General features: G+C 34.2%; 2 protein-coding genes across 2 annotated transcripts; both read left to right on the plus strand.

The window, feature by feature from the left end:
* Positions 1,434-9,219, plus strand: LOC109232915 (probable ADP-ribosylation factor GTPase-activating protein AGD8). Its single transcript, XM_019398608.1, has 7 exons — positions 1,434-1,701; positions 1,899-2,017; positions 5,468-5,894; positions 6,018-6,284; positions 7,401-7,523; positions 8,633-8,731; positions 8,827-9,219. The coding sequence occupies exons 1-7, from the start codon at positions 1,633-1,635 to the stop codon at positions 8,932-8,934; spliced, it is 1,212 nt and encodes a 403-aa protein (XP_019254153.1). The 5' UTR covers positions 1,434-1,632; the 3' UTR covers positions 8,935-9,219.
* Positions 11,969-19,690, plus strand: LOC109232916 (ubiquitin carboxyl-terminal hydrolase 21-like). The gene is made up of 8 exons (XM_019398609.1): positions 11,969-12,839; positions 15,658-15,778; positions 15,936-16,046; positions 16,581-16,750; positions 17,111-17,449; positions 17,573-17,695; positions 17,885-18,383; positions 19,025-19,690. Exons 1-8 carry the CDS (start codon positions 12,411-12,413, stop codon positions 19,339-19,341), a joined length of 2,109 nt encoding a protein of 702 aa, XP_019254154.1. The 5' UTR covers positions 11,969-12,410; the 3' UTR covers positions 19,342-19,690.

The raw sequence follows: 26,460 nt of genomic DNA on the forward strand, positions 1-26,460 counted from the left end.
TCCAGAAATTACACAAAAGAAGTGCGGTAAGTTATAATATTTTCCATATATAAATAAGATAATCATAGTATAATTTTGAATTTAATAAAATTCACTATAATTTAATATCAAAAAGCGAAAAAGGGATAATTTTAGAGGTACTGAAACATTATAATGTTTGCTTTGTACTTTGAATTTTACATATCTATTCTGGGAATAGTTTAATACATCAATTAATGCACTACTATTTTATACCTAATATAACATGAATATCGAATATATCCTAGTCTTAACACAAAGAACCAAACGTTTAATTAAAAAATAGGAAATAATCACTACATACAATTATATTACCAGAAAATTACACGACATGTCTCAATAGACTGATCTTGGTGGAATGTTTAGTTTTTGACGATTTGATCAAAATAACTCCGTTTTTCACTTAAACTACATAGTTCTTTTATATTTAAAGTTTGAAATTCTTATTTCATGGTGTAAAGTTGAAAGTTAATGATTCATTATTATTAAAATCTTTTCAATATTCATCATTTATGCTTAAATTTTTAGTTTAAAGATCAATTTAGTGATTTACTGTAAAAAGCTCAAAACTTTATTGTTGGACCATAAAATGTAGAAGAAGACAAAGTGGATCTTTTTGATTTGGTATTATAACTAAATTAGTAATTGAGAATTATTTTTGTTGGTATTTGAAATTTTTTTAAAAAAAAAAATTTGAGATCATTCGAAGCAGATTTGGACTGTTTGATCGAAATTGAAGTTGCAAATTCGAAGAATACATTATTAAAATAATACAAAAATTTATGCAAACCGGGTAGACTTCAATGAATAACTTAACAGATAGGTAAAGTGAATATAACATAAACTCAACCAATTTGATAGATAAAATCTTTAAAAAACAAAGTCATATTAATGTGGTAGACATTGATGAACAACTTAACAAATATGTAGAGTGAATATAATATAAACTCTACTAATCCAATTGAAAACACGGAAGATAATTGTGTATGGGTCTGGGCGCTATTTTTTAAATATCACTAATTTTAGAGACATTAGGCTAAGATCAGCATCTTACGGGCCTTTCTTGCCAATCACCCTAATATTACTAATCTCTATATTAAACGTGAAAATAGCTCGGCTAGCCACTTTTTGGACCGGTAATCAAAAAATAGTCAGTGTTTGCAAATTTATTGAAAAATAGCTACTGATTTGCGAAAACACGAAAAGTTCTAATATAATATGCGGGATTATGGAGCTCCTGCATATAAACTTTCCGCATAATATGTTGGAATTCAAGCACATTATGCCGGAATATTTTGGAATTTTTAAAGGTATTTTTGTTTAAATTTTATATTTACATAAAATAACTAAATTTCGGTTATCTTGGAAACTAAGTTTTTTCCATATTAAACTCCCTGTTTTGGTTTCAAAACCAAACGACCCCTAATTTCGCTTTTTCCCATTTGTTAACAGTTAGCGGTCACAGATATTTCTCACTGTTTTCGTGTGTTTCCTCTCTGTTTTCTCATTTCTGTACGTTCCTTGAGGAGGCTTCTCTCTCTCTAACACATCCTCCTCCTCTCGGAACTTCATTCTCTCTCTCTTTCTCTCTCTACATTTTCTCTCTTAACAGCCATGTCTTCCGATAACTTCACCGACAAAAACGCCGTTTTTCGCAAGCTCAAGGCCAAGCCCGACAACAAGGTTTAAATCTTAATTCATCGATTTTTTTTTTGGTTTGATCGAAAATTTATCTTATTTGAATTTTTATCTATTTTTTCGTTTGAAGCGATTGAAAACTGTGAGATCTGATTTAGATCTAGTGTTTTTGCTGAGTAAATTGTAGTTTCTGAGCGATCTAAGTCGGCTTTTGCCTTTTTATTTTTTTTTTATTTTATCAGATGTGTTTTGATTGCAATGCGAAGAATCCTACGTGGGCGTCGGTTACGTATGGGATCTTCTTGTGTATTGATTGTTCGGCGACACATCGTAGCCTTGGTGTTCACATCAGTTTTGTTAGGTATGTTTTAAAGTTTGATTTTTTACTCTTATTTTTGTTTCTGGATTCGTGAGCTGATTTTTAGCTTGATAATTTGTTTTCATGGTGACATATGAGTGGATTTTGTTCGTAGGAGTTGTATAAGGCATGATTTTTAGGTTTTATAAAAATATGGAAAAAATGATTAGAAATATTGAAATCATTAGAATCAACAGGTTAGAAGCCGTGACTTCTTCCTTATAAATAAGTGGCTGATTTAAAATGTGGACTGAGGTACGTTCGGATCCGCTGTCTTGAGCATGGGCAGATGTACAGTTCGGGGAAGAAGCAGAGCCAGGATTTGAAATTTATGGGTTCAGTATTCTGATTCTTTTAAGTTACTGAAATCTAAATTAGCAATTTATACATAATTCAATAATTTTTTAAGACAAATGAAGGGTTTGGACAAAAGTTACCGGGTTCAACCGAACCCGTACTCAAAGGGCTAGCTCCGCCCTGGTTCGGTGTACGGGTGTGGTAAGAACTCAGAAGTTTTGGCCCAAGCCATGTATGTTTCCTAAGAAATCCACTTAATATGAATAAATTATTAATTTAGAATCCATTAACTCAAAATGGCCTAAACCCACACCTTTAAACTTCAAATCCTGACCGCCTATGGTCTTGTCAAGTTATATGTTGTTGAAATTTATTTATGTATGCAGTTATAATAGGAGTAGTGGGGTGCAATGGTATTCTACTTGATTCTAAATCCTGAATTCGTCTATGTTATTGGACGTTGAAATTTTAAAATATTTTTACTAAGTTAAGCGTTCCTTACGAGGTGATTAGGCAATGGTCTTTGATATAAGGGAACGGATTCTATAATATGAAAAGAATTAAGCTAATGATGAAAGCATATTAAAGATCTAATCATCTGGCATGGTCCTAGGCCCTAAATTCCTCCTAATTGTAGAATATGTGGACGAGCGGCCATTGGGCTAGATGCAGTGAAATCCATTGGTTTCTCAACTATCTTGCTTTGTTTTCTCTCCTTGATGTGTGGTTTTTGGAGTTACACGTGGTCGGAGTTTTTGGTGGTGGTTGATAGATATGTTTTCCTCCCATTACTCAATATTGCAATTGCATGAGCACGTGTCAAAAGATTGCATCTTTTGATGAATATGTGTCGGACAATCTTGATTATGAATTGAGCTTAGGACATTAATCTTATGCTCCGTATTCGATTGCCATTGAAGCAAACCATAAATTTTGAACAGGAAATGGCCAACACCACATGATTTCCTTTTATGGCGGATATTGGTGCGCAGACCCCTTTCTTCTATGTAAGAGAATTGATATATGACCTCTTCGAAGCTGCCAATGGGATGCGAATATGGACGATGTAGTATGAATCCCATATGTGTTTCTTATACAATACCGTTCCCGCAGTTTCTGGTTTGAAAGCATTATCTTCATTTAAGTTTGCCGGTTTAGTGGATAAGAGGAACCTTAACCTCAAGAAAAACTGAGGGAGAATGAATGGTGTTATGTTAGCAGCATTTAAAGGTAATCAACAAATCTTCACATAGAAGTCGATTCACTTACCAATTAGTGTCCGGGGAATGGTTCTTGCAGATTGGTTAAAATTCAGATTATTGAAGAAGGAAAAAGGAACATAGTAGGTCACTGTGGATGTCTATTCCACTTTGCATAATCTAGGTTTATTGCAAAAGAGAGAAACAATAGATGGTTTGAATATAGAAGAAAGACAGGTTAGCAACTGAAATGCGTAGTTTTTAGCTTTTTTATTGTTGAAGCAAGACTAATGTCATATACGCCATAGATGAAGTGTTAGACTATTTGAGCTGCTTGCATAGTTAAGCGATGCTGTGTTTCTCTATATATCCTTGTACCATGCACTATCTTAGTGCTTTTAATAATAAAATACCTTGCCTTTTAAAACATGAAGGGTCCTGTTGTCATCTCTGTTTTACATTTTGCCACAACAACTTCATTTTGCATAACAATTGGTATGACCACCTTAAGAGACTTCATGTGTTTGCTCCAAGGGCTTTGGTTTAGTGGTAAGAGCGCGATGTTTGATGTATGGATTAGGTGCATGCCACGGGTTTGAATCTCGTAGCGGACAAAAGCTTGGTGTTTAAGTGGAAAAGGTCAGAAGGTGACCCCTTTATCTACCGAGTTCCGAACCGTGTGCCATTGGCACTCGGGAATTTTTTGATTATTAGAGAAAGAGAAAGATTTTTCTTGTGTTACTTGCAGTGCCCTACCTATCATGGTTGACAAAACCGACAAAGTGAGCCATCATAATCTGGCTATTTTTATTCTCTACACATTTTCTTCCTTCTCATGGAAAAACCCATATTCTTTCTTTGGAGGAGGGTGTGAATGAAGCCTTCTCTTTTCATCCACGACTAGTTTTTCACATTTTTTCCGATAACGGTGGTGTCGGGGCCAGTTTGCACGTACCTCAATTATTCCACGTCGGGGCCGGTTTGCATGCACCTTAATTATTCCACCGGGTACTTGCTTACCTCCACTAGCACATGTACCAGGTGGGCTCTGCCTACCAAGGCTTGGGCATATGTGAAGAAATCACCTATTGGTTTTTTGGCTTTACTAGGATTTGAATATAAGACCTCATGATTCTCTTCTCACTTCATTGACCACTAGGCCACACCCTTGGGTGCATGCTAGTTCTTCATATTATATATTGTCACTGCTATTTTTTTTCAAATGACACTGCGAATGGGGTGAATCTAAGAGAGGAAGAACAGAAAAGTAAGCCGAGGAAGAATAGAAAAGGAAAAGTTCTAAATGGCCGTGTCGGACTTCTTGGCTGACCTGCGTTATTTTTATAACAACCGGCCTGACCATTGCATCACACTTTGGGCCTCGTCAGTTCGTTGTTGCTCATCTCACCTCACCATGGTAGCTGGACCTTCCTACCTCTAACCATCAGCATGTCAGAATATTAGTCAAGCGGAGACAATAGTAGCATTTTATTTCCTTATGAAGAAGGTGAAGACAACAATGGCATGGTTAGTGATTAATCTATACATTGTTAAACCTAACCTGATCATTTGATTGATTATGAGAACAATTGGCCATCGGAGATTATGGAAGGCCATGAAGGCTAGATTTGAGGTATTTTTGCTGTCTGTGTGCTTGCTTCAAAAGAGAAAGGGGGGGGGGGGGTTGAAGGGCAGAAGTGGAATATAGAGTTTGAATAAATGTATCTATTAGTATGTGTTAGAGAAAGGGAGGGGTGATAATATTGCTTTGCATTTCCTTTATCATGGTTGAGATGTTCATTATGGGCCGAGAGTTATCTTCTGACCCACCCCCTTTTCTTTTGTAATGTTTTGAGGTTGGAATGGGTATGGCCAACCGGAAACAAATAAATTCTGCATTTTCTTTGTTATTTTGGCATTACTAGCTGTCAGTTCTCTGATGAATTGATTCTTGCAGATCAACAAATTTAGATTCATGGTCTCCAGAGCAGTTAAAGATGATGTACTTTGGTGGAAACAACCGTGCTCAAGTTTTTTTCAAGCAGCACGGATGGACGGATGGAGGCAAGGTTGAAGCCAAGTATACCTCCAGGGCTGCTGAATTGTATAAGCAATTACTATCAAAAGAAGTTGCTAAAAGTAAAGCGGAGGATGCAGGTTTGCCATCATCACCTGTTGCCTCTCAGGGTGTGCAGAGTACGAATGGATTTTCTGAAGTTAAGACTAGTGAAGCTCCAAAAGAAACCTCATCATTTAAGGAAGAAACTCCTGCTTCGCCCAAAGTATCACAATCGGTTGTTACTACTTCAATTAGGAAAACTATAGGTGCAAAGAAATCTGGTAAGCCAGGTGGTGGACTTGGAGCTCGGAAACTTACTAAAAAGGTACTCTTAGTCTTAATTCTGAAATGAAGAATTATATGTGCAGTTTAGAGTAAGCTGTTTAACAAATTTGCTCCGTCAATTTGGAGTTTATTAATTGATTAAGCATCTTTTACCGATGTACAGCCAAGTGAAAGTCTCTACGACCAGAAGCCTGAAGAACCGCCCGTTCAAGTTTCTTCCTCCAATTCTACAAGTAATGCATCAACTATTGGTTCATCATTCGCATCTCGCTTCGAGTACACGGACAATGTCCAACCCGCTGAGATGAGTCCTGGAGGCCCTCGTGTTCTTAACCATGTATCCCCTCCAATGTCCTCCAGCTTTTTTTCGGACTACGGAATGGACAGTGGTTTCACAAAGAAGACGAGTTCAAATTCGTCAAAAGTTCAAGTGAGTTTGTATTCTAGTTTTGTTTTCAATCATATGAGGATTCTAATGAACTGTTACAGTGAAACTTGAATGTTGACATGATTATATGTGAGATAGAAAGAAAGTGGTGTCGGACTTGGTTAGAAGGTATAGATAACATCTTCATTTTTCACCTTGATATCCCCAGGAATACTAGTTCCGTGGTACGACTATACCTTTTTCACATCCTATTACCTATTATACTTCTACATTTGATCTATCTGAAGCAGGCTTGAGTTTTTCTGAACCTGCATAAGTGCTATCCAAGATAAGCAATTTAATGTATACAAATAAAAAAAGGGCAGCTTGTTGCACTAAGCCCCTGCTATGTGGGTCTGGGAAGGGTCGGACCACATTGTGTCTAATGTACGTAGCCTTACCTTGCATTTATACAAAAAGTTGTTTCCACGGCTTGAACCCGTGACTTCGTGGTCATGGCGGCAACTTTTATTGTTGCGCGAAGGTTTCCCTTCCATTGAGCTTCTGAAAGATTGGGGGCAGTGATTTGTGAAAGATTTATTGCTTTATAATCCTATTCCAGTATCCTGCGCTGCGAATAAGTACAAGGATTGTTACTGAATTGAAAAAAAAAATTGCTGCCCTTGGAACTTCGGATGCTTCTCAACGGTCTATTTGCTTTTCTTTTTTTCTTTTTTTCTTTTTAAATGGAACTACCCATTAGCACTCTTGACATACTTATTGCCCCACTCCCTTCCCCACTGAAGAAACATTTTCAGTAGGTTAACCCAAATCGCTAGTGTGTCTACCTTTTTAGTCATTCAAGAAAAGTAAATGTTCATCCTAAACATTACCAGTGCAAGTGCAAGTTTCAAGTGTCTGCTTACTAATGAAAAAGAAAAAGAAACAACTTTTCTATGTTTTCTTTGAAATCTAAGTTGCCTGGAATATTCTTTGCTTTTTCCTAAACCTCATTTGTGTTGGATTTGTCTTTTAATCTGTGATTTACTGTTCTCACTCAGTTCTTTTGCTCCTGATAGATGAGTTGACCGCTTTGCCTAAGTTATTTCTGTGTAGTCTTCAAGTATATCTTCACTGGCAGTGTTTATTTCACAGTAACTCAAATCCTATTTTAATCAGATTGAGGAAACTGATGAAGCAAGGAAGAAGTTTTCTAATGCAAAAGCAATTTCTTCTGCCCAATTCTTTGGTGACAAGAGCAAAGCTGAAATGGAAGCCTCAGTTTCTCTGCAGAAGTTCTCGGTATGCTTTCTTATTGTAGCTAACATTCTCATATATTTAGGGGCCTTGCTGGATTTTCAGTCAGCATGGAAACAATGAAAAACCCTCTCCCTTCCCTCATTCATTATGATAGTTAGGGTCTTGTCCTACTAATTAGAAATAACTATTATCGCAACAACAATATGCCCCATGTTCTCCTTTTTTCTTCCCATTCCCTTTTGTCCTTTACTGCACCGTACTTTTTCACATGCTATCATTTTGCTGGGAATTTGTGGTAACGTAAAAAGAGACTTCTTGTCTATATTTTTCATTAATGTGGTGCTCAGGCTTTCCTGAACCGAGGGTCTATTGAAAACAACCTTTATCCTCACAAGGTAGGGGTAAAGTCTGCGTACACACTACCCTCCCCAGACCCCACATTATGGGATAATACTGGGTATGTTGTTAAAAAGAGACTGTTTAACGGTTACTGTGAGAGCCTTCTACAATGGAACTTATTAATTACCAGTACTTGGGTTGCAGAACCACATTTATCTGTATTTTGAAGATACCTTATTGATGTTGTTTACTGATTGAGGGATATATGGTGGATAATTCTTGAAATTCCATTTATGGAGATAATGGTGAACACCATTTGCCATAACTTGAGATAATGGTGTCTTGCTGACGTCTTGCTTGTCCGCTTCATAATTGCTTATGTTCATTTGCATAACAAGTTATCTAAATACTGCTGGTCCAATGTAATGTGGAATAGTTAACCCCCTCAGGTCTTTTTAATACTTGAATCTCATTTAGAAGTAGCTTGTAATAGCTACTTCAGCAAATGAATATGATCTGTAAGCTAAAATGATCTGCACAGCTTATAGCATTAGTCCTAATCTGATTATTTACTTGTTACATTCGCCTGTCGGGTTGCTTCCGCTAGCGCTTATTGTATATTTACTTCGTCAATAAAAAACTTGTGCTTATTGTGTATTTTGTCTGACCCGCGTCTGAAGAGTCCTTTTAGTGTCAGTTTCTAAACGAGTTCAACTATATTACTTGAGCTTGACCTGAAAAAAGATAAGTTAGCCTAAAAATGTATGAGTCAGACTCGTGCACCTAAAAATGTGTTGCTATCTATTCCTCAGGGTTCAAGTGCCATTTCAAGTGCAGACCTTTTTGGTAACGATGATAGAGCAGATCTGGACCTCACTGCTGGTGATCTCATTAACCGGCTCTCTTTCCAGGTATATAAGCAATAATAACACAAATGTAAACGCTTTTCATTCCCATACGCAAGTTTTAAGAGGATTGCTCTTTCGTTTTTTCCCTATGTTTTCAGGCGCAACAGGACATCTCCTCTCTGAAAAATATTGCTGGAGAAACTGGAAAGAAACTTGGCTCCTTGGCAGCAACCTTTATGTCCGACTTTCAAGACAGAATCCTGTGAGGAAGTCACCTTGTGTTTAAAGTCATGAAGATTGGAGGTTACGGGATTTGTATGAAATTTTTTCAGAAAATGAAAATAAGAGTAGAACTCATAGGTTTTTGAGGAAGCTGGTCTTGTCTCATTAAAAATTTCCTTATGTATGTTTTTCTTTTTCTTTATTTAATTCTTGATGAGGTTCGTAGAGCTTCATTTTACTGTGTACTAGACTGCCTCCGAGTTGTGAAATGCGAATTGTAAACTAGTGAAAACTATTTCTCTGTGTTGTGTATGATTTTATTTTCTTTATCAGCCTGGCATATTTAGTCGATTGTGTATATTGCTACCAGGGTCGCCAGCCAAGCCTTTTGTGATTCCCAGTTTTCTTGATGCTAGAGGTCAGATTGTCATAGCTTCATTGAACTTCAATCAACTTTGGGTTTGGTAAATCAAATTTTTAACTGTCACAAAATCAAAGCAAGCCTAAACAACTTATTTGTGTTTGGTTATACTGGTTCTTTTTTCTTTCTTTTTTTTTTCTTTTCTGTTTGCACTTAATGAAAACCTTAATTGTAATCTGAATGGTTACCACTACCACAAGCCACCACTGTCGATCACTACCACACCAGCCATCTCCACCATCATAATATTTACTTTGACTAACCATCACCACCAACATTCTCAATTATCACGTTCACCACCATCATTCACCCGCTACCACGATCACCAAACACTACCACCAACTACCTTTGTCATTACAATCACCATTGGCAACCACTACCATAATCACCAACAACTACCACCAACCACCTTCGTTATTACAATCGCTACCACTGCATAATTAACACCGTGAACCACCACCACTAGTCCACTACCAGCCATTACCGCCATACCTACACACATTGCCATCATCTACAACCTCCAAATATCCCCACCTTACAACCTAATATTTATTATAAATACAACATCTTGATACGTATTTTCAGATTCAGATATTAATTTTAGAGAAAATTTCACATAAGAACAATTGAGCTCCATGCTTTTCAATTTTATAGCCCACATTTCAATTTACAACCAACTAGCCCAGAAATAATAGGCTAAGATTCAACATCCAACTCCAATAGGTTCTAGAAATTACTATTTAATTTTTTAAAAAAAATTGCTCAAGTTTTTAAGTTAACTTTCGAATCAGTAATTGTGACTCAAATATTAGTTCAACAAACCAAATCCATTTGGATGGTGAAAATTAAATTTTTAACAAGCTTAAACATGTGAGTTTAAATTTCGAATTTAATTTTGTGAGAAATCTGGAGTGGGTGCTATTTAGACATGTTAGAAATGGTATAAGGAGGTCGTATATAAAACTTGAAGTCATTTAATGGAAATTTGGACTAGTTTTGAACAAGAATTGCAACTGAAAATCGTGGAAGAAGTTCGTCTACCGACTCTTGTATAAATGTGTATAATAGTGTATAAGATGTGTTTATACACTGATATACACCATTATACAAGATTATACATAATTATACAAACAACTGACTTCGTCTTCTTCCTTGCGTCTTTTCTAAAATTTAACTCAAATCTTGCTCAAATCTGCTCCAAATCGCTTCAAATTTAAATTTTGAACTCCTTTTGATATTTTCAATTAATTGGAACAACACTCGATCCAAACAACTAACAAACTCAAAAAGTTCTATTTTCGAAAGCAAAGCTTTGAATGGCCTTCAATGGTGGACTTCCACTCTTCAATTTTCTTACATTGTAATCAGGTGACACGGGGTAAGAAGCAACAATGATGGACGACCCTTTGAAGCACCTGTAGAAGATGTGAGAAGAGGAGAAAGTGAAAGCAATAGTTGTGAGAACACATATTTAACTCCATAGCTTTTAGAAGCAATTGTTGTAAGAACACAAGTTTTGAATTTGCTAGTGCTTTCAGATCCCATACTAATATGGGTTAGGTTGGGTAAAAGATAATGACATGGGTCATTTTTTTTGTTATGGTGTGAAGTCATGTGTATTTTCTTGTATATGCCAATGAACTATGCGAGTTAGGACAGATATGTCGTTAATAGTTTGGCACATATATGCCCAATCCGTCCAATACTTGTTCATTCATGCCCTTGGTTTAACATAACTACTATTTTGACTTTCTTAAATAATTAGTAAATTGTACGATAATCATATTTATTTATTTGAGTAATTTATAATCGATTTTTTTTGTTATACATCATTTCAGAAAGTAATACTAGTAAAAGTAGTAATTGATAATTATTTATTATTTTAATAATATAATACTCAAATTAGTTTGTGCTTTCTTCAAATATATTACCATCTATTTTTATTTTTTGTCACAATCTATTTGTATTTTTCACAAATCTATTTTTATTAACTAATTATTTCATTTGTATAAAAATAGATTTCAACTCATCACGGATTGGTGAAAACTAAAAATATTGTGAGAAAAATAAAAATAGATGGTAAAATATTTGAAGAAAACACAAACTAATTCGAATATTATATTACTAAAAATAAATAATTATCAATTACTACTTTTAGTAGGATTACTTTCCGAGATGATGTATAACAAAAAAAAATCGATTATCAAATTACTCAAATAAATAAATATGATTATCATACAATTTATTAATTATTTAAGAAAGACAAAAGAGTAGTTCCGTTAAACCAAGGGCATGAATGAGCAAGTATTGGATGGATTGGGCATATATGTGCCAAACTATAAACGACGAGCATATCTGTCCTAATTCGCATAGTTCACTGGCATATATGAACCTTTTTCAAAAAAAAAAAAAAAACCCAGCTGCCCCTTTAATTTTTTTTTTTTTGGGGTGAAACATTTGAAGACAAAAAAACACTTCTCTTTCTTTGTCCCGTTTTATCCTATATCAAATATTTTATGACTTATTAAAATAAAAATATTAGACATAAATTAGAACGAAGGAAGAATAACTTTACCATTTGGACCAATATAATATTGTTTTATATTCACAATATGAAAAGACAAAATGACATTAGGCAAATTTACTCCCACTGTCTCTCTCATTGGCTACATAAAGGTCCCTCCAATTGATAGAAATGTCGGTTCACCTTTCCCTCCCTTTTCAAAATCCTCCAATTATCAAATCCACTTCAATTTCCCTCCATTCTTCAAATCCATAACTACCAAATTTGTCTTTCCCTTTCATAGATTACAACAATCTAAATTCAAATCCCATCTCAAATCTTCAAAAAAACTTACCTTCAAAACCCAATTTTTGATTTCTTTTCCAAAGAAAACCCCTTTTCTCTCCGTTTTTTCAACATTTTAAAGGACACCCATTTCGTAAAAAAGCCTAAAGATTCATTCTTTACCATTAAAATTAGTCGATTTTCACAAAATATTAGCTGGGTCATCCCCAATCTTACCCTTCAAAACCCTAGTTTTTAACCCCAAAATTTCAAGAAAATCCTATCTTTTTATCTGTTTGTTTGACATTTCAATGGAAACCCATCTCGAGGAGAACCTAAAAACTCAACCTTTACCTGTTAATTCAGTTGAGTTTCAAAAAACCCTAGATGGGTCGTCTCCAAATTCGCCGAATCAAGCTCTGCAAAGTGATGAAATGGAAAAAGATGGTGACGTTTTGGCAGAAGAAGATTCCAGAAGAGTTGAGAATGAGAAGGAAGAGAATTTGGATTTGGATTCTAATTGGGCTGATTCTTGGGCCAAAGTTACTGATTCAAGCCAATTGGACTCGCAATGGTCCGTTGATACTGCTGATTATGGGCCTTCGTCTTCTAATTGGGCTGAATGGCCTTCAGAAATTAAGCCATTGGACTCAATTGGGCCCGAATGGAATTTTCAAAGAGATGAGGAAATTAAGCCTGAAATCTCTGATTTGCCCTTTGAGAATCAGACTTTTAAGCTGGTAAGAACTTTGTCAATTGGTCAATTTACACACACAAACACATATTATTTTAGTTTAAGTAGTTGAATGGACTCTTATTTAAGTTAATTCTTCTATAGTTATAATACTTAATTATTTATTTTCATTTTTTCAATTTATATTAACTTATTTGAGTGAGTACATAGATTAATCTTAGTGTATGCACGTTGCACATGTACTCATGTCTCATTAATCCTAAACTTAGCAATGAAGAACTCACCCCATAAAACTGCTTAATCATTAGTTTAAAAGTTGTAAACTTTTTTAGTATTTAGTTATATGCAAATCCTATGATGAAAAAATATAATGTACCAATGACCTAGTTTTAGGATATGCACGCTATGCGTGTACTTTATCTCAATGAGTATAAAATCAAATCACAAATATTATTGAACTATGTAATTTAGTTATAAATACTAGATTTTAAAAATGCACAAGCCCTTGAAAATAATTAATATTGATCATATTTAGCCAACTTAAGAACGTAAAAAGCTATGTCAGACAAAAGTATTTAATGCATTATTATAACTTCAATATATGTTGACTTAAACCTATTATGATGCAACAATACAATGTTTTTCATGATCTTAACAAGTAAATTTTATTTTATCAAGTACCTAATATGAATTTCATCTTTTTCATATTGGAACTCAAACAAAATATACAAAAAACATTAGTAGACCTAAGTTGTTACTTTTAGTTAGAATGCGGAGAATTTATTGGCTGGGTATTATTTTAGCCCAACTATTTGTTTCTAGAAAAAATAAAATGATTGTTAGGAAGGGTAAGGGATAAATTAATGCTTATTATTATTTATCCAACGCAAAATGTACAATGTGATATAACTCTGCAAAGGTATAAAAGTCTATTGATGTTTCATGCAGATTTGAAGTGTATTCATATAATCATTACAATAGTGTTTAAAATATATATTTTTCAACATACACATTTTATGTTTTTTTTTGAGTTATAAAATAGAAGTATAGTTAAGTAATTAAATTTATTCGCTAGTAACATTTTAGTGAAACACTACTCGAGTCCAACTGATTTGATGTTATCTCACTTTATTTTCGAATAATGTTGTTGATATATTCTCTTTTATCATTTGAATGACTTTGTAACGAAAAAAATCTTACTATGAATGCGATATTTATCACGAATGTCAACCATTTGCTCGTACTCATAATTAATAAGCATTATAAAACACCTAACATTAAAGGAAATGATTTAATAAGGAAAACAAAATTTTGTTGATTTAAAAGTCATAACATATTATGAAAATAAGAAAATGACTCGGTTATTCTTATCGTTTATCACATTTGAAAATTCAGCTTTGTTCAGCTCTTGATTAGTATGTAAACAATACTCGTGACACTCAAATTATTTATAATCTAAAAATACTTTAAACACTTATACATACAATTCATATCATTAAAAAATCTTAATTTTCATGTAATAATTATATTATTACAAGATATTCGTGTATTTTCCTGTGAAAATACAACACAAAAAAATACATGACATTTAAACGATAATCCAATTTGGTTTTGCTAAGTGGTTGAGTTTTCTATTCTCATTACTCCATAAATATAGTTGTCATTTGTTCTAATTATTGAGTTTAGATTTAAATTATTATGCAAAAATTGATAAATAAAAAATATTTTAATATGAAACAAATTGAAATTTAATATAAAAATATGATAGAGTTCATATATATATATATATATATATATATATATATATATATATATATATATAGGTCAAAGGTAAACTAGAAGGAACTAAACACACAAGTGCGCAATACATTCCTCATAATCTGATTGAACAAATGTGATTCAAAAAGATTTTTAAACCTCTAAACTAGTGATAGAACCAATTATAGACAAAATTAGTTTTGTCGTCACTATTTTACCGAATTCTACGGAAGAATCTTACCAAAATATGCCATACTTGACTAACATCATAAATTTTTATTGATTTTATTGTATAGTGATAATAAAGTCTTGATGAATTTTTAGTCCTATATTAGGACTTTTTACATAGTTCAAATAAGAAATACTTTAATAACCAAATTTTTAGGTGATCTTAAATTTTTTAAATATTAGGGAACTAATTAAATTACAATTTTATCCAATATATTTTTTTAAAGAAAAGAAAAATAGAATTTATATTGGATAAAATTATAATTTAATTATTTTTCTAATATTCAGGGTTTACATTTTAAAGGTTAAAAAAAGTGAATGATTATTTTGCTAAGGGGCTTCATGCATTTAATAAAATATTGACATAGATATAAACTTCTCATTAACGGTAAAATGTGAAGTCTAAATTAAATTATTTCTAAATCTAGAAAGGTGTCATGGACTAAAAAAGAAATAGATTGAAACGGAGGGAGTATTTATTAAGATAAATTAGGCATTACTCTATTTGTATGATATCTCGATCAATCAATTACATTTCAATCTCAAGCTAATTGGTGGTTGGTTATATAAAACTCATTATAGTTGTTTTGTTTTGTTCACGCCTATTTTATTCCAATACTAAATAGTTTGTCTTTTAAGGCAAATTAGTGGTTCTTGTATGTATAAAACATTTCAATCAATTAACACATTATCAAACTAGTTGGTTCGGCTATATGAATTCTTTTCATCATTCCTCTTATCCAGTCTTACTTTTTTTCCAATACTAAATACTTGTATCTATTCAGGATTATGTGCATGCCATGAGTTCAAATAAAATCTCATTTATGCTCCTCTGAACTCACTGTTTTTCTTCTCCTTTTGTTATTGGCTGTTATTAGGGTGCTGGACTTGCTAATTTAGGCAACACATGCTTTCTAAATGCGGTTTTGCAATCTTTCATGCACACAGTGCCTTTGCTTCAGCTCCTTACGTCGAATGATCATACATCGCCATGTGATAGTAAGGACTAACACAGAATTTGCCTTTGTTTTAAGCTGCTTTGAGTTATTTCAGTGTATTTGATTAAAAAAGTTTCTGCTTTTTAATTTGGAGTGGCTTTTTCTTTGTTTATTATCAGTGCTGATTATCATTTCTTGTTTATGTATATTTGTTGCAGGTTACCTTAGAGGATTCTGCGTACTTTGTGCTTTTAGGGAGCTTATTGATCTTTCATTGGCCTCTGAGGGTGGTGTTGTCTCGCCGTGGAAACTTGTTAACAATTTGAACCGTATCCTTTCTCATGTCTTGTTTGACATTTAATAAAATATTTCCTTCTAGCATACAAGAGCGGAGCTAGAAACCTGTAGGTGGGTTCGGTCGAATGCAATATCTTTTGCTCAAATAATATATTTGTGTTAAGAAATTCACTACATATATACAAATATTAAATTTAGAACCCAATTATTAACACTTGAGGTTGTCGTTCTAAAATCCAGAACCCATAGAGTTGAAATCCTAGCTCCATACGTGCAGGTGTATATCTATTTCACTGCTTAGATGTTTGCTACTCTGATGTTTTTTGTTATGTTATTTCATTGTGCTTGTGCATGCCTTACAATTTCTTCTAAGAGCTATGCTCTTTACCAGATTACACGAAATTGGCTTGACTTTTGTTATAGTACTGTAGACTATGATACGTTCAAGTTTCTCTTTCTTTTCCTTTTTCACAATAATTGAAAAAGCTTGCTTGTGTGCTTCGTGCCTTTGAGCCAACGTTGTACCCAATATTTCTTTGTAGTCCTTAACTTTGTGAAAATATCAGATTTTTCATCCAGTTTTCATAGGTTCCAACAAGAAGATGCTCATGAATTCCTCCAATGTTTTCTGGATAGACTTGAAAGCTGTTGTAATGATTCAGGGCTGAAAGACAGGGCACCATCGGAAAGTGACAACATTGTGAAGCAGGCCTTTGGTGGTCGCCTTGTCAGCAAAGTAAGCATACAAGAGTACTATCTTATTCTTTTTTTTTTAATTGCTTTGAACATAAAATGAATAGATTAAATAGGTTTTCGTACATTTAAAATTGCAGCGGTAAACACAGGAATTTTTGTAAGCAGTGCCAATATTTGAAAAAGTGAACAAATCAATAAATCACTGTAACGGCAAGCAATGTTATTTGTTATATTTATACCCAATATTTTATTTTTATTTATTATTTTTACATACATATTGCAAAAAAACTTCAAATGAAGCGGTGTCACGTGCCTACACCCCTTTTTGCATGTATGTTCTCTGGATGTGTAGCTTGCGAATATGAATCAACATTGTTAAACTGGCTTTCTCGAATTGCAGTTGTGCTGTTGCAATTGTGGTCACTGCTCGGACACTTATGAGCCTCTAATTGACCTAAGTTTGGAGATTAAGGATGTTGACAGTTTACCTGAAGCTTTGGAGTCTTTCACAAAAGTTGAGAAAATTGATGATCCAGAGATAAAGTTTTCATGTGAAAAATGTAAGGAACAAGTGTCAATCGAGAAGCAGCTTGTGCTCGATAAGGTCCCTTCTGTCGCTGCCTTCCATTTGAAGAGATTTGAAAATGATGGTTCTTTTGTTGAGAAGGTTGACAAACATGTTTCATTTCCACTGGAATTGGACTTGCTTCCTTATACTGGTAGCAACCAAATTGCTAATGTGAGTATCTGTTACTTATGTGAACCTACGCTAGGAGTTAGCCTTATTTTTTGATAGAGGAATTTAAGTTGTTCTATGTATGCAGTAACATGATGTTAGTCTAACTTTCCCTTATCTCAACAGGAAGAAATGAAGTACGATCTCTATGCAGTTATAGTGCATAGCGGGTTTTCATCCTGTTCAGGGCATTATTACAGCTTCATTCGTTCTGCACCAGATGAATGGTACAAATTTGATGACTCAGAGGTAAATAGCATACTGGAAACAATGTTCTCTGTTATATGTGGCTTAGCATAGGACTAATCCATAGATTGTGTAAAATTTCTGAATATTTATGGGGGGACGACTAATCCACAGATTTTTAGCGTAGGAGTTAGGACTAATCCATATAAGCATTACGACAACTAACTTGATATTTTTATTTGATTGTCATAGGTATTTCGGGTTCAAGAAGATCTTGTTTTGGAAGAGGAGGCATATATTATGTTCTATGCAAAGAGAGGCACTCCGTGGTTTTCAGATTTTGTCGAAATGAAAAAGCCCTTCATAGATCCGTCCATATTTAATACTTCTCCCAAGTCTGTTCTAGATAATGCGGATGCTATCTCCATAGCTTCTCCGCGCATGCCAAATGATCTTGCTTGCAGTGTCAGTGAATCCAATAATGCTGCAGATGAAGCATCTCCTAAACCTGACCTCGAAAAGGTTGAGGAGAGTGAATCAAAGGATACTGAGCAGACGTCTACTCCAGGACTAGCTGGTGTGATGAACTCTCTGGATTCCCATGTAGATGAAGTGGATGAAGTGTTTTTACCTTCAATGCATGAAGAAAACTGTACTCGGGACATTGGTGTGACCAAAAGAAGTGTAACTCTTATTCCCAAGACACCGTCTAGATCTCCAAGTCCAGAGATATACCGAGATGATCCCCCAGGTAAACTCATCTTCTACTTTTAGGATTCGTTTGGTTGATTGTATTGGCATAATTAATCTCGGCATAAAATCGGCATTAAATAATGCGTTGTTTAATTGGCTGCATAAGAAAAAATATAATTGACACATAACTAGTGCTATATTTGGTTAGTCGCATGAGAAAAAGTAATTGCCGCATATCTAATGCAGCATTTTCTTGGTTTTAATAAGTAAATTGCATTAAATTATGCAAGAATCTATGTATTAATTTTTGTGAGAAAGAATGTGGAATAAAAGTATGTGTATTAGGAGTCTGGCTTTAAATTATGTGAAGACAAAAATGCCTTTAAAATAAGTAAATCTGATAAAAACAATTCCTTCATTATTAATAACTGTATAAATAATTCTTTCATTTTTGTTTATAGTCCTCGCATAACTAGTGAGGGTCTATCGGAATTAGCCTCTCTACCTTTGTAGGGTAGGGATAAGGTCAGCGTACACACTACTCTCCCCAAATCCCACTAATGGGATTACACTGAGTATGTTCTAGTCCCTGCATAACTAGTATGTGAACGAAACAGCCCCTTATTTATTTGCTAGTCCATGCCATTGCCTTATTAAATAGGAAAAGCATAGTGCTAAATAATTGGTTTGCATTCGCAGAAAACACTTTCGCCATTCCTCGTGGCCATCTAGCATTAGCAGATCCGGTTTCTTGCAAAATCCAATCTCAGAAGGATCAAGATCAGGACTTGGAAAGAAAACAGGCGTTATCTCTAATCAAGAAAAGAATTCCAGGGTCAAGAGGTCAACAATTAATGGCTGCCATGCGTGGCTCGCATAGTGAAGGTTCTGTAAACAAGAAAAGGAGAAAAATGGAAGTAGTTTCTCCAAGTAGAGACGATACAGGTTCAGCTGGTCGCCGTAGGTCCATCTTTGGCTCTATGTTGCATCCTGTAACGGCGGGCAGTTCGAGATGAGTAGGTTTTGATTTTGCAAACACTTGTTGTTTGTACCTCTCTTTTGTTGTAACTGGAATATCTGAACCGAAAGAATAGTCTTTTTGATTTAGAACTACAGGGGTAGTGTATCTTGAACTGGCTAGGGTAAAACGGGCAGCTCGGTGCACTAAGCCCCTGCTATATGCGGGGTCCGGAGAAGAGCCGGACCACAAGGGTCTATTGAACTGGCTAAGGTAGTTTTTGGATATTCAGCTGTTTAGTTTGTTATTTAACAATGTATAGTACAGACTACAGAGTGAATATTCATGTTATTTTCTCAGAGTTCAGAAGATAACATACATAAAATGAAGAATTAGGATTTTGTTTATCCAGTTTTCTTTGGGGTCCAAAAGAAAGTATAAGTAACTTTCAATTTAATGTTTTTTTGAATATAGTATTAAGATCAATTAGTATTTTATTTAAATTCTATATTTGTTGTGTTTCACAATTTTTTAATTTTTGTTTTATATTTTTGTTTTGTTTTGTTGTTGATGTTGCTGTCTTTCAGTTTTTGGCCTTTCCATTTATTTGTTGTATTTTACGATGCTGATACTATTTTTCTGGTTTCTGTTATGGTTACGGATCTATTGTCTCTGAGCTGAGGGTCTCCCTAAAATAGCCTTTCTATCCCTTCGGATTAGGGGTAAGGTATGAGTACATTCTACCTGCTCCAAACCCTACTAATGAAATTCTACTGAATTGTTGTTGTTATTGTTGTTGTCTTCAATATAAAGTTAAAATTTATGCATTTAGATGTTAATGGAACAGATAGTCATCTAATGTGTATTTAGAATGTTTTAATATTGAAAGAATGGGACCCACCCAAGGTGAGCAAATTCCCCCTAAAATTCGTGAGAAGCTAAAATTGCTGCATAATAAAATTGTTGTAATGGAGCTTCGAGCTCATAACCATAAATTGTGGGGAGGACAAGGTTGTTACTTGTTAATTACCTGTTGTATTGTATAGTATTGTTATTTTAAATATACTATTTATTTTGATTGTTAACTAAATTTTATTCTATTGTATCGTTAAATCCGTTGTTACGTAACAATGAAAATTGCACTCTATGAAATGACCGATTTGGTGTTGCCGTCACCTTTTCTTTTTCCTTATCTTTCCCTTTCTTATTATTAAATAATTCTATTTTATCCTTTATCCTACTTTTTAATATAATAATTCTACTTCGTAGATTACTTTTTTGCAAATTTATTCTTCATGTTGTTGGTGCATGACATCATGAAACAGCGACAAACAATACAATCTATCTAAATATTATATACATAAAAAAGATACAGTACAATACATGCAATTCATTATGAAACGATACATAACAACTATCCAAACAACCTATCAATCAATCAGATTCAATTAAATATGAATTAGACATATGCCAACTATTTTTAGTTGAAGTTATCAATGGACGTCTATTTAGGTTAATTGTTTTAAAAAAAATATTTATTCAACTACACGATATTCATCGGACCAAAACCCCAATTTGAAGGATGACTAGTGTTTTAAAAATGACGTACAGACTTTAAAAACTCGTAGTTAGTCATTCATTATTACTTACTAGGGGTGTACATGGACCGGATTGGTTCAGTTTTAATCAAAATCGAAATAAATCAACTATATCGATTTGGATTGGTTTGGTTTTGTCGGATTTTCAAGTTTTTTGTTACTTAAATATTATTTCAATATTACTTTGTTAAATATTTGATAAGTAAATATATATTTAGTAAAAATATAAAAAATTGACAAACATACTATCGTTTAAAATATTCTTATGGGAGAATTCTATTAGTAACACATAATAGTTATTATTTTAGTCGCCTTTTGGTTGATGTAAACTTTCAGATTAACCGAATTTAGTAATTAGACATAAAAATCAATGTGATACCTAAATATTAATAATCACTTCACATTCGAAAAAGATATAAGAATATAATAAATCTTAACATATGATATGAATATGGAAGAACAAAGAGATATACACATTTCAGTAACACTTGATAAGAAAGTGATCATACAACCCATTATATAAGGTCAAGAAGTATAGAGCACTTCATATTCTATTAAAATTTATATTCCGCAAGAGAATCCCAAATATTTTTAGATATTTTTTTATAGAAAATTCTATAAAAAATCTTAAAAGTATATATAAAAATTATATATTTATATGTCAGGTTGGTTCGGTTTTTTTACTCAATACCAAACCAAATCAAACCAAACTAAGTGGGGTTTTTTAATCGGTTTGGTTTGACTTTTCGGTTTGGTGCGATTTTTTGATTCGGTTTGTACAAGCCTATTACCCACTGTGAGCACGTGATTTTTGCCCTATGTGAAATACTCCTACAAATTAAAAAAATAGATTTTTCCCAATTGTTTGTAATTTTATAGGATTTTTATTAATTGTTTACATTTCTGTGCATGTTTACTTTTATTAAAATCATGAAAAAATACCAAAAATACCATACATTGCATTGAGATGTTGTTTTCATATTTTAGGATTAATTAGTGAGTTAGTTATTTTTTTAGGATAAAAAATCACAAAAATTGGTCACTTTTTCATTTTTTAGCTTTTAATTTTTAGATTAGTAATTTTCTCTTTTAATCTAGGAGCAACTAATTTTTATAAATAATATAATTAGATAATTAGCTTAAACTTTACAATTTAGATTAATTTGGAAATTTAATTTAAGATTTTAATTAAAGAAAGAAAAAGAAAAAAAGGGAATTGAAAAATGGCTTAGTCTAGTTTTGAAATTGGGCCAATTTATACCCAAATCAGCCCCAGACCCGGCCCAAAAACAAGTTACCCGGTCCAGGCCCCCCTCCCACTAAATCAAAAGACCTAGTTTTTATTCCCTTTATAATAATCGTTGGATCATTGTGATCCAACGGCTCGGAACTGGGCGTTAAATTGATATAAAACTGGCCTAAAATGGTTCCCCCCCCCCCCCCCCATTTCGAAACCATGTCACATATCTCTATCCCTAACCCTAAAACCAGCCGCCCTAAATTTCCCGCCGCCTCCTTCGCCAACCGCCCACCGAAAATTGCCTCACGACGGTTCCGGTGCTCCAAACCTCCCCAAATTTTTACCAGGCAACCTCCGTGCTCTCCTTTTTTCTAAATCCCTAAGCAATTTCCACAAAAACACCGCCAAAGCCACTAATTTCAGATATGAAGTTCAACCCAAAACCCTAGTTCACCCAAATCCACCCAAAATTTCATCATACAATCTCCTCACCCCCTTCACCCTTCACATCTCACTGATTTCCCCAAACAACCCTACAAAACTCCGCAATTTCAAATCGAAGAATGAGTTCTGTCTGGTTCGAAGAAAAATATCAAGTTGCTGCTTCAGTCTTTGTTCGAGTCCCAAGTTTCTTCATTGTTTTCCTTCAAAGATTAGGCTTCCAGGAGTCTTTTCTTTCAAGGAGATCCGGTCAAAGCCATGCAAGACCGGATCCCTTGAAGGAAAAGACCCCTGTTAGTCAATCGAGGCGGAGACGGACCTCAAAAGCTATCTTGGTTGCTTTCTACTCCACAAATGGTAAGGTCTCACCATTTACTTCTCCATTTTCCTTCTCTTTTCTTCAAAATTCGAGTCCATTTTCTTTTAGGTTATTTTTCAGTTTATAAATCTGTTTGTTCTTCATTTTTAAGAGTCATCCTGTTTCAGTCTTTGGACGTGTTTAGTCAGTAGTTTTAGGGTTCATTAATTTATGCGTTTTCATCAGAATCAATAGTTGGTCAGTTTTTCGGCTAGGGTTTGTTAATATTAGTTTAGCTTGTGTCTAGTTAGTTTGATTTAAAATCAGTATGCTAGTTTCCTTGTGTTGTTATGGTTCCCTGGTATAATAGTGTTGGTTTGTTCAATGGTTTAATTCTTAGAAAATGGTTCATCATTGATTAATTCTGGACTCGTGTTAGTGTTAGGTTTAAATATTTCTGTCTTTTGTCTCATTTATGATTTCAGTTCATGCTAAAAGAATTTAGGTTTAGTTAAAGGTTTAATTGAATTAGGATTTATTCCATTTGATCTTTATTGCCTTTTGATTCAGGTTTTGTGTTGTTTGCCTTGGTTTGTAAATTGTTAGAAACTCCTAGGGTCTTAATCGAACAAATAAAAACTTAGGAGGTTAATTTGAGAAATAGGAAATAGGATTTTCAGATGAGAAGCTTCTAGAATTTGGGGCAGCTGGCTCAATTTTGGCCAGCACAAATGCTGAAACCAATCAAAAGCTGCCAGCTGTCCCAGTTCTGTTAAAAGATGCTTGTGTGAGGAAATAATTCTTTTTTCTATTTTGAGCACATGGCACTTGAGTTGCCTATAAGTAGGACCCCTCCCTCACTCCTTAGGAGAGATTTCAGACCCTAGAAAAAGTTCCTAAAAGTTCTGCATTGTTTAGTTAAAATTTTCTGATTTTCACAAGAAAAATTAGAAGAAGTTCTTTGAAATTTCCGGATTCTAAAAAGGCTGAAACATGGTTTAATTGTGGAAGCTGTGTTGTTGCTGTTGGATTTCTATTTGCTTTTATTTCTGCTGACTTCAGGGTTCTTTTCTTCTATTTGCTGTATTCAGGTATTCCTCATGAGCTTTGAAATGCAAAAGTGAAGAACAATATGCTTGGTTTGAAGTTGAAAATTCCAGAATTTCTTTGGTTTAATGTCTTCTTAGTTTCTTTATTTTGTTTGTAGCTTTCTTGCCATCTGTTTAGATTTGCTTAGAAATAATGTTTTAGTTTATAATTCAGTCACAATGTTAAGATTGAAAGTTAGAATTGTTTAGTTGTTTCATGTGTGGCTAAATAGTTCTGATATACTTAGGAGTTGTAATATTTGGGGACTGTTTTAGAATTGTTAATCGTATGTTGTCTATATGTGTTTGAATGGAAACCCCCAAGTAAAGTCATTTTAAGTTTAATGTTATTTAGGGCTAGATTAATACATGATGAGTTCATATTAGTATACAATATGTGTTGAATCATGTTACGTTTGGTTAGAGTAATTTGCAAATGTAAGCTGGTATATTGGATAAATATTTTAAAGAAAAACCATGTTCTTACTGTCATCATCAAAAGCAGGTCATTAAGGTTAATTTTATAATCTGAGTAGCTATGTACTTTGGTGCTTAAAATTGCTATGTTGTTTTGCCATGGGTTAGTTAGATAGGCTAAGTTTTAGAAGGCCTTAATGCTGAAGATCTTTTTTTATAGAAATTGTTGGGCCTAACTTTGGCCCATGTAAGGCAACCCACGACCAGATTTGGTCTTCTTTTGCTTTGGGCTCAATTTGGAGCCCAATGGTCTTCGGCCTTAGCTTGTTTTCTTTTTTAGTTCTATGTTAATTTAATAAGAAAAGAATTTCAATGTGGAGTTTTGGTAAGACTATTGGGCCAGACGGTGGCCCAAGATGAGACATCTTGGTTCAATTTCGACCTGGGTGCTTTGATTGTGGTTCATTCCTTGTTATGGGCTCAGTATCGAGCCTTATCATGTTTAGCCTTTAATTCATTAAAACCTTCTGTCTAGTATAATAAACACGGGTCTCTAATAATGAAGGCACAATGGTGCAGAGCTGGGCATGGCATTTGCTGGCCCATTTGGGGCTAGGCGACCATCTGCTTTAGTTTCATTTCTGGGCTCGATTTTGAGCCCAGTTTCTTTCAAACAATTTCAGGCTTAAGTACTAACCCATTTTTTCAGATAAGTAAAGGCTTAGTGTTTATCACTTTAGTTATTTACAAATCAACATCTGTACGTTAAATTCCGGGTTTAGTTTTATAAGATGAATGTTCGTAGTTTTGATTTAGGCACGTATTAATAAATCTATCACCGTGGTTGTGTACACGTTCGCGTGACATAATTACAATTTTAAGCACAAAATCGGAGTATGCTATCGCGCAACTTTGACTAAACTTTCTTAATAATAATCAAGCGTTATTAATTGTGGACACGTTCGCGTGACATAATTTTTGACGCGCCAAATAAACGTGTACACGTGCGCGTGACCTGTTTTAAGATAATTCCTTAGTTAAAAGAGGTAAATGCACATAGGTTCTAAAATAAGTAATTGGAAAATTTGTTTAAGCCAAGATGATCAAAGCGACCGTGCTAAAACCACGGAACCCGGGAATGCCTAACACCTTTCCCGGGTTAACAGAATTCCTTACCCAGATTTCTGTGTTCGCAGACCATAAATAAGAGTCAACTTCCTCGATTCGGGATTTTAAACCGGTGACTTGGGACACCATAAATTATCCCAAGTGGAAATTCTGATTTTAATATAAATAATCCCGTTTCGATTGTCACTTGAATTGAAAAAAACTCCCTTACACCATCTCGGGGTTAGAAAAAGGAGGTGTGGCAGCTCTGGCGACTCTGGTGGGGACAAAAACCGAGAATCTCTGGTTCAGGGTTTAAGAATTCGAGCTTGTTTTTGTGCTTTTTACTTGGCTTTATTTATTGTTGATATTACTGTATTTTGTGGACCTAATGTGCTAATTGCTATTTATTTACCATTTCGATATTGTTTGAATTGTATTAAAATGCTTTCTTACGCCACCCCTCTGAGTCTTCTAAAAATGATGCACACGTTCGCGTGACCCACTTTTTCTGTTAGAAGTTATACCAAATAGAACGAGGATAGGCCAGCAACAAGGCTGGGTAGACTTTCATGCTCCCGTTTGTTTCCCCCTCTTCGGCTCGAGTTGTCCGCTCGGGTAAGCCAGGTGAAGAACACAAACCCAGGTTTAAACTTAGAATAACATAGCCTCATGCCGGATCCCTAGTAGGAACGTTTGTTTGCATCACGTGCATTTGACTTTGGGGACTCAACACAGGGATTGGGTCCATCTAGGACAAGTGTACCCAAAGTAACAGACCATCCTGATGCATCCTACGTGCTATGTGAACATTTATTTGTTTCGGCTTGCATGTTGACCGGCTGAGAAAAGTAAATCAAGAGAAAAACCAAGAGTGATGTAGGAAAGGAATAAAGCCCGGTTCTGAAAACCCCCGGTATTTGAAAATGCCCTGAAACTCTGCCAAAATTTTTTAAAAAAAAAGAAAGAAAAGAAAAAAAAAGAGTCA

Source organism: Nicotiana attenuata, chromosome 10 (assembly GCF_001879085.1).
Source record: "Nicotiana attenuata strain UT chromosome 10, NIATTr2, whole genome shotgun sequence".
Taxonomy (NCBI): Eukaryota; Viridiplantae; Streptophyta; class Magnoliopsida; order Solanales; family Solanaceae; genus Nicotiana; species Nicotiana attenuata.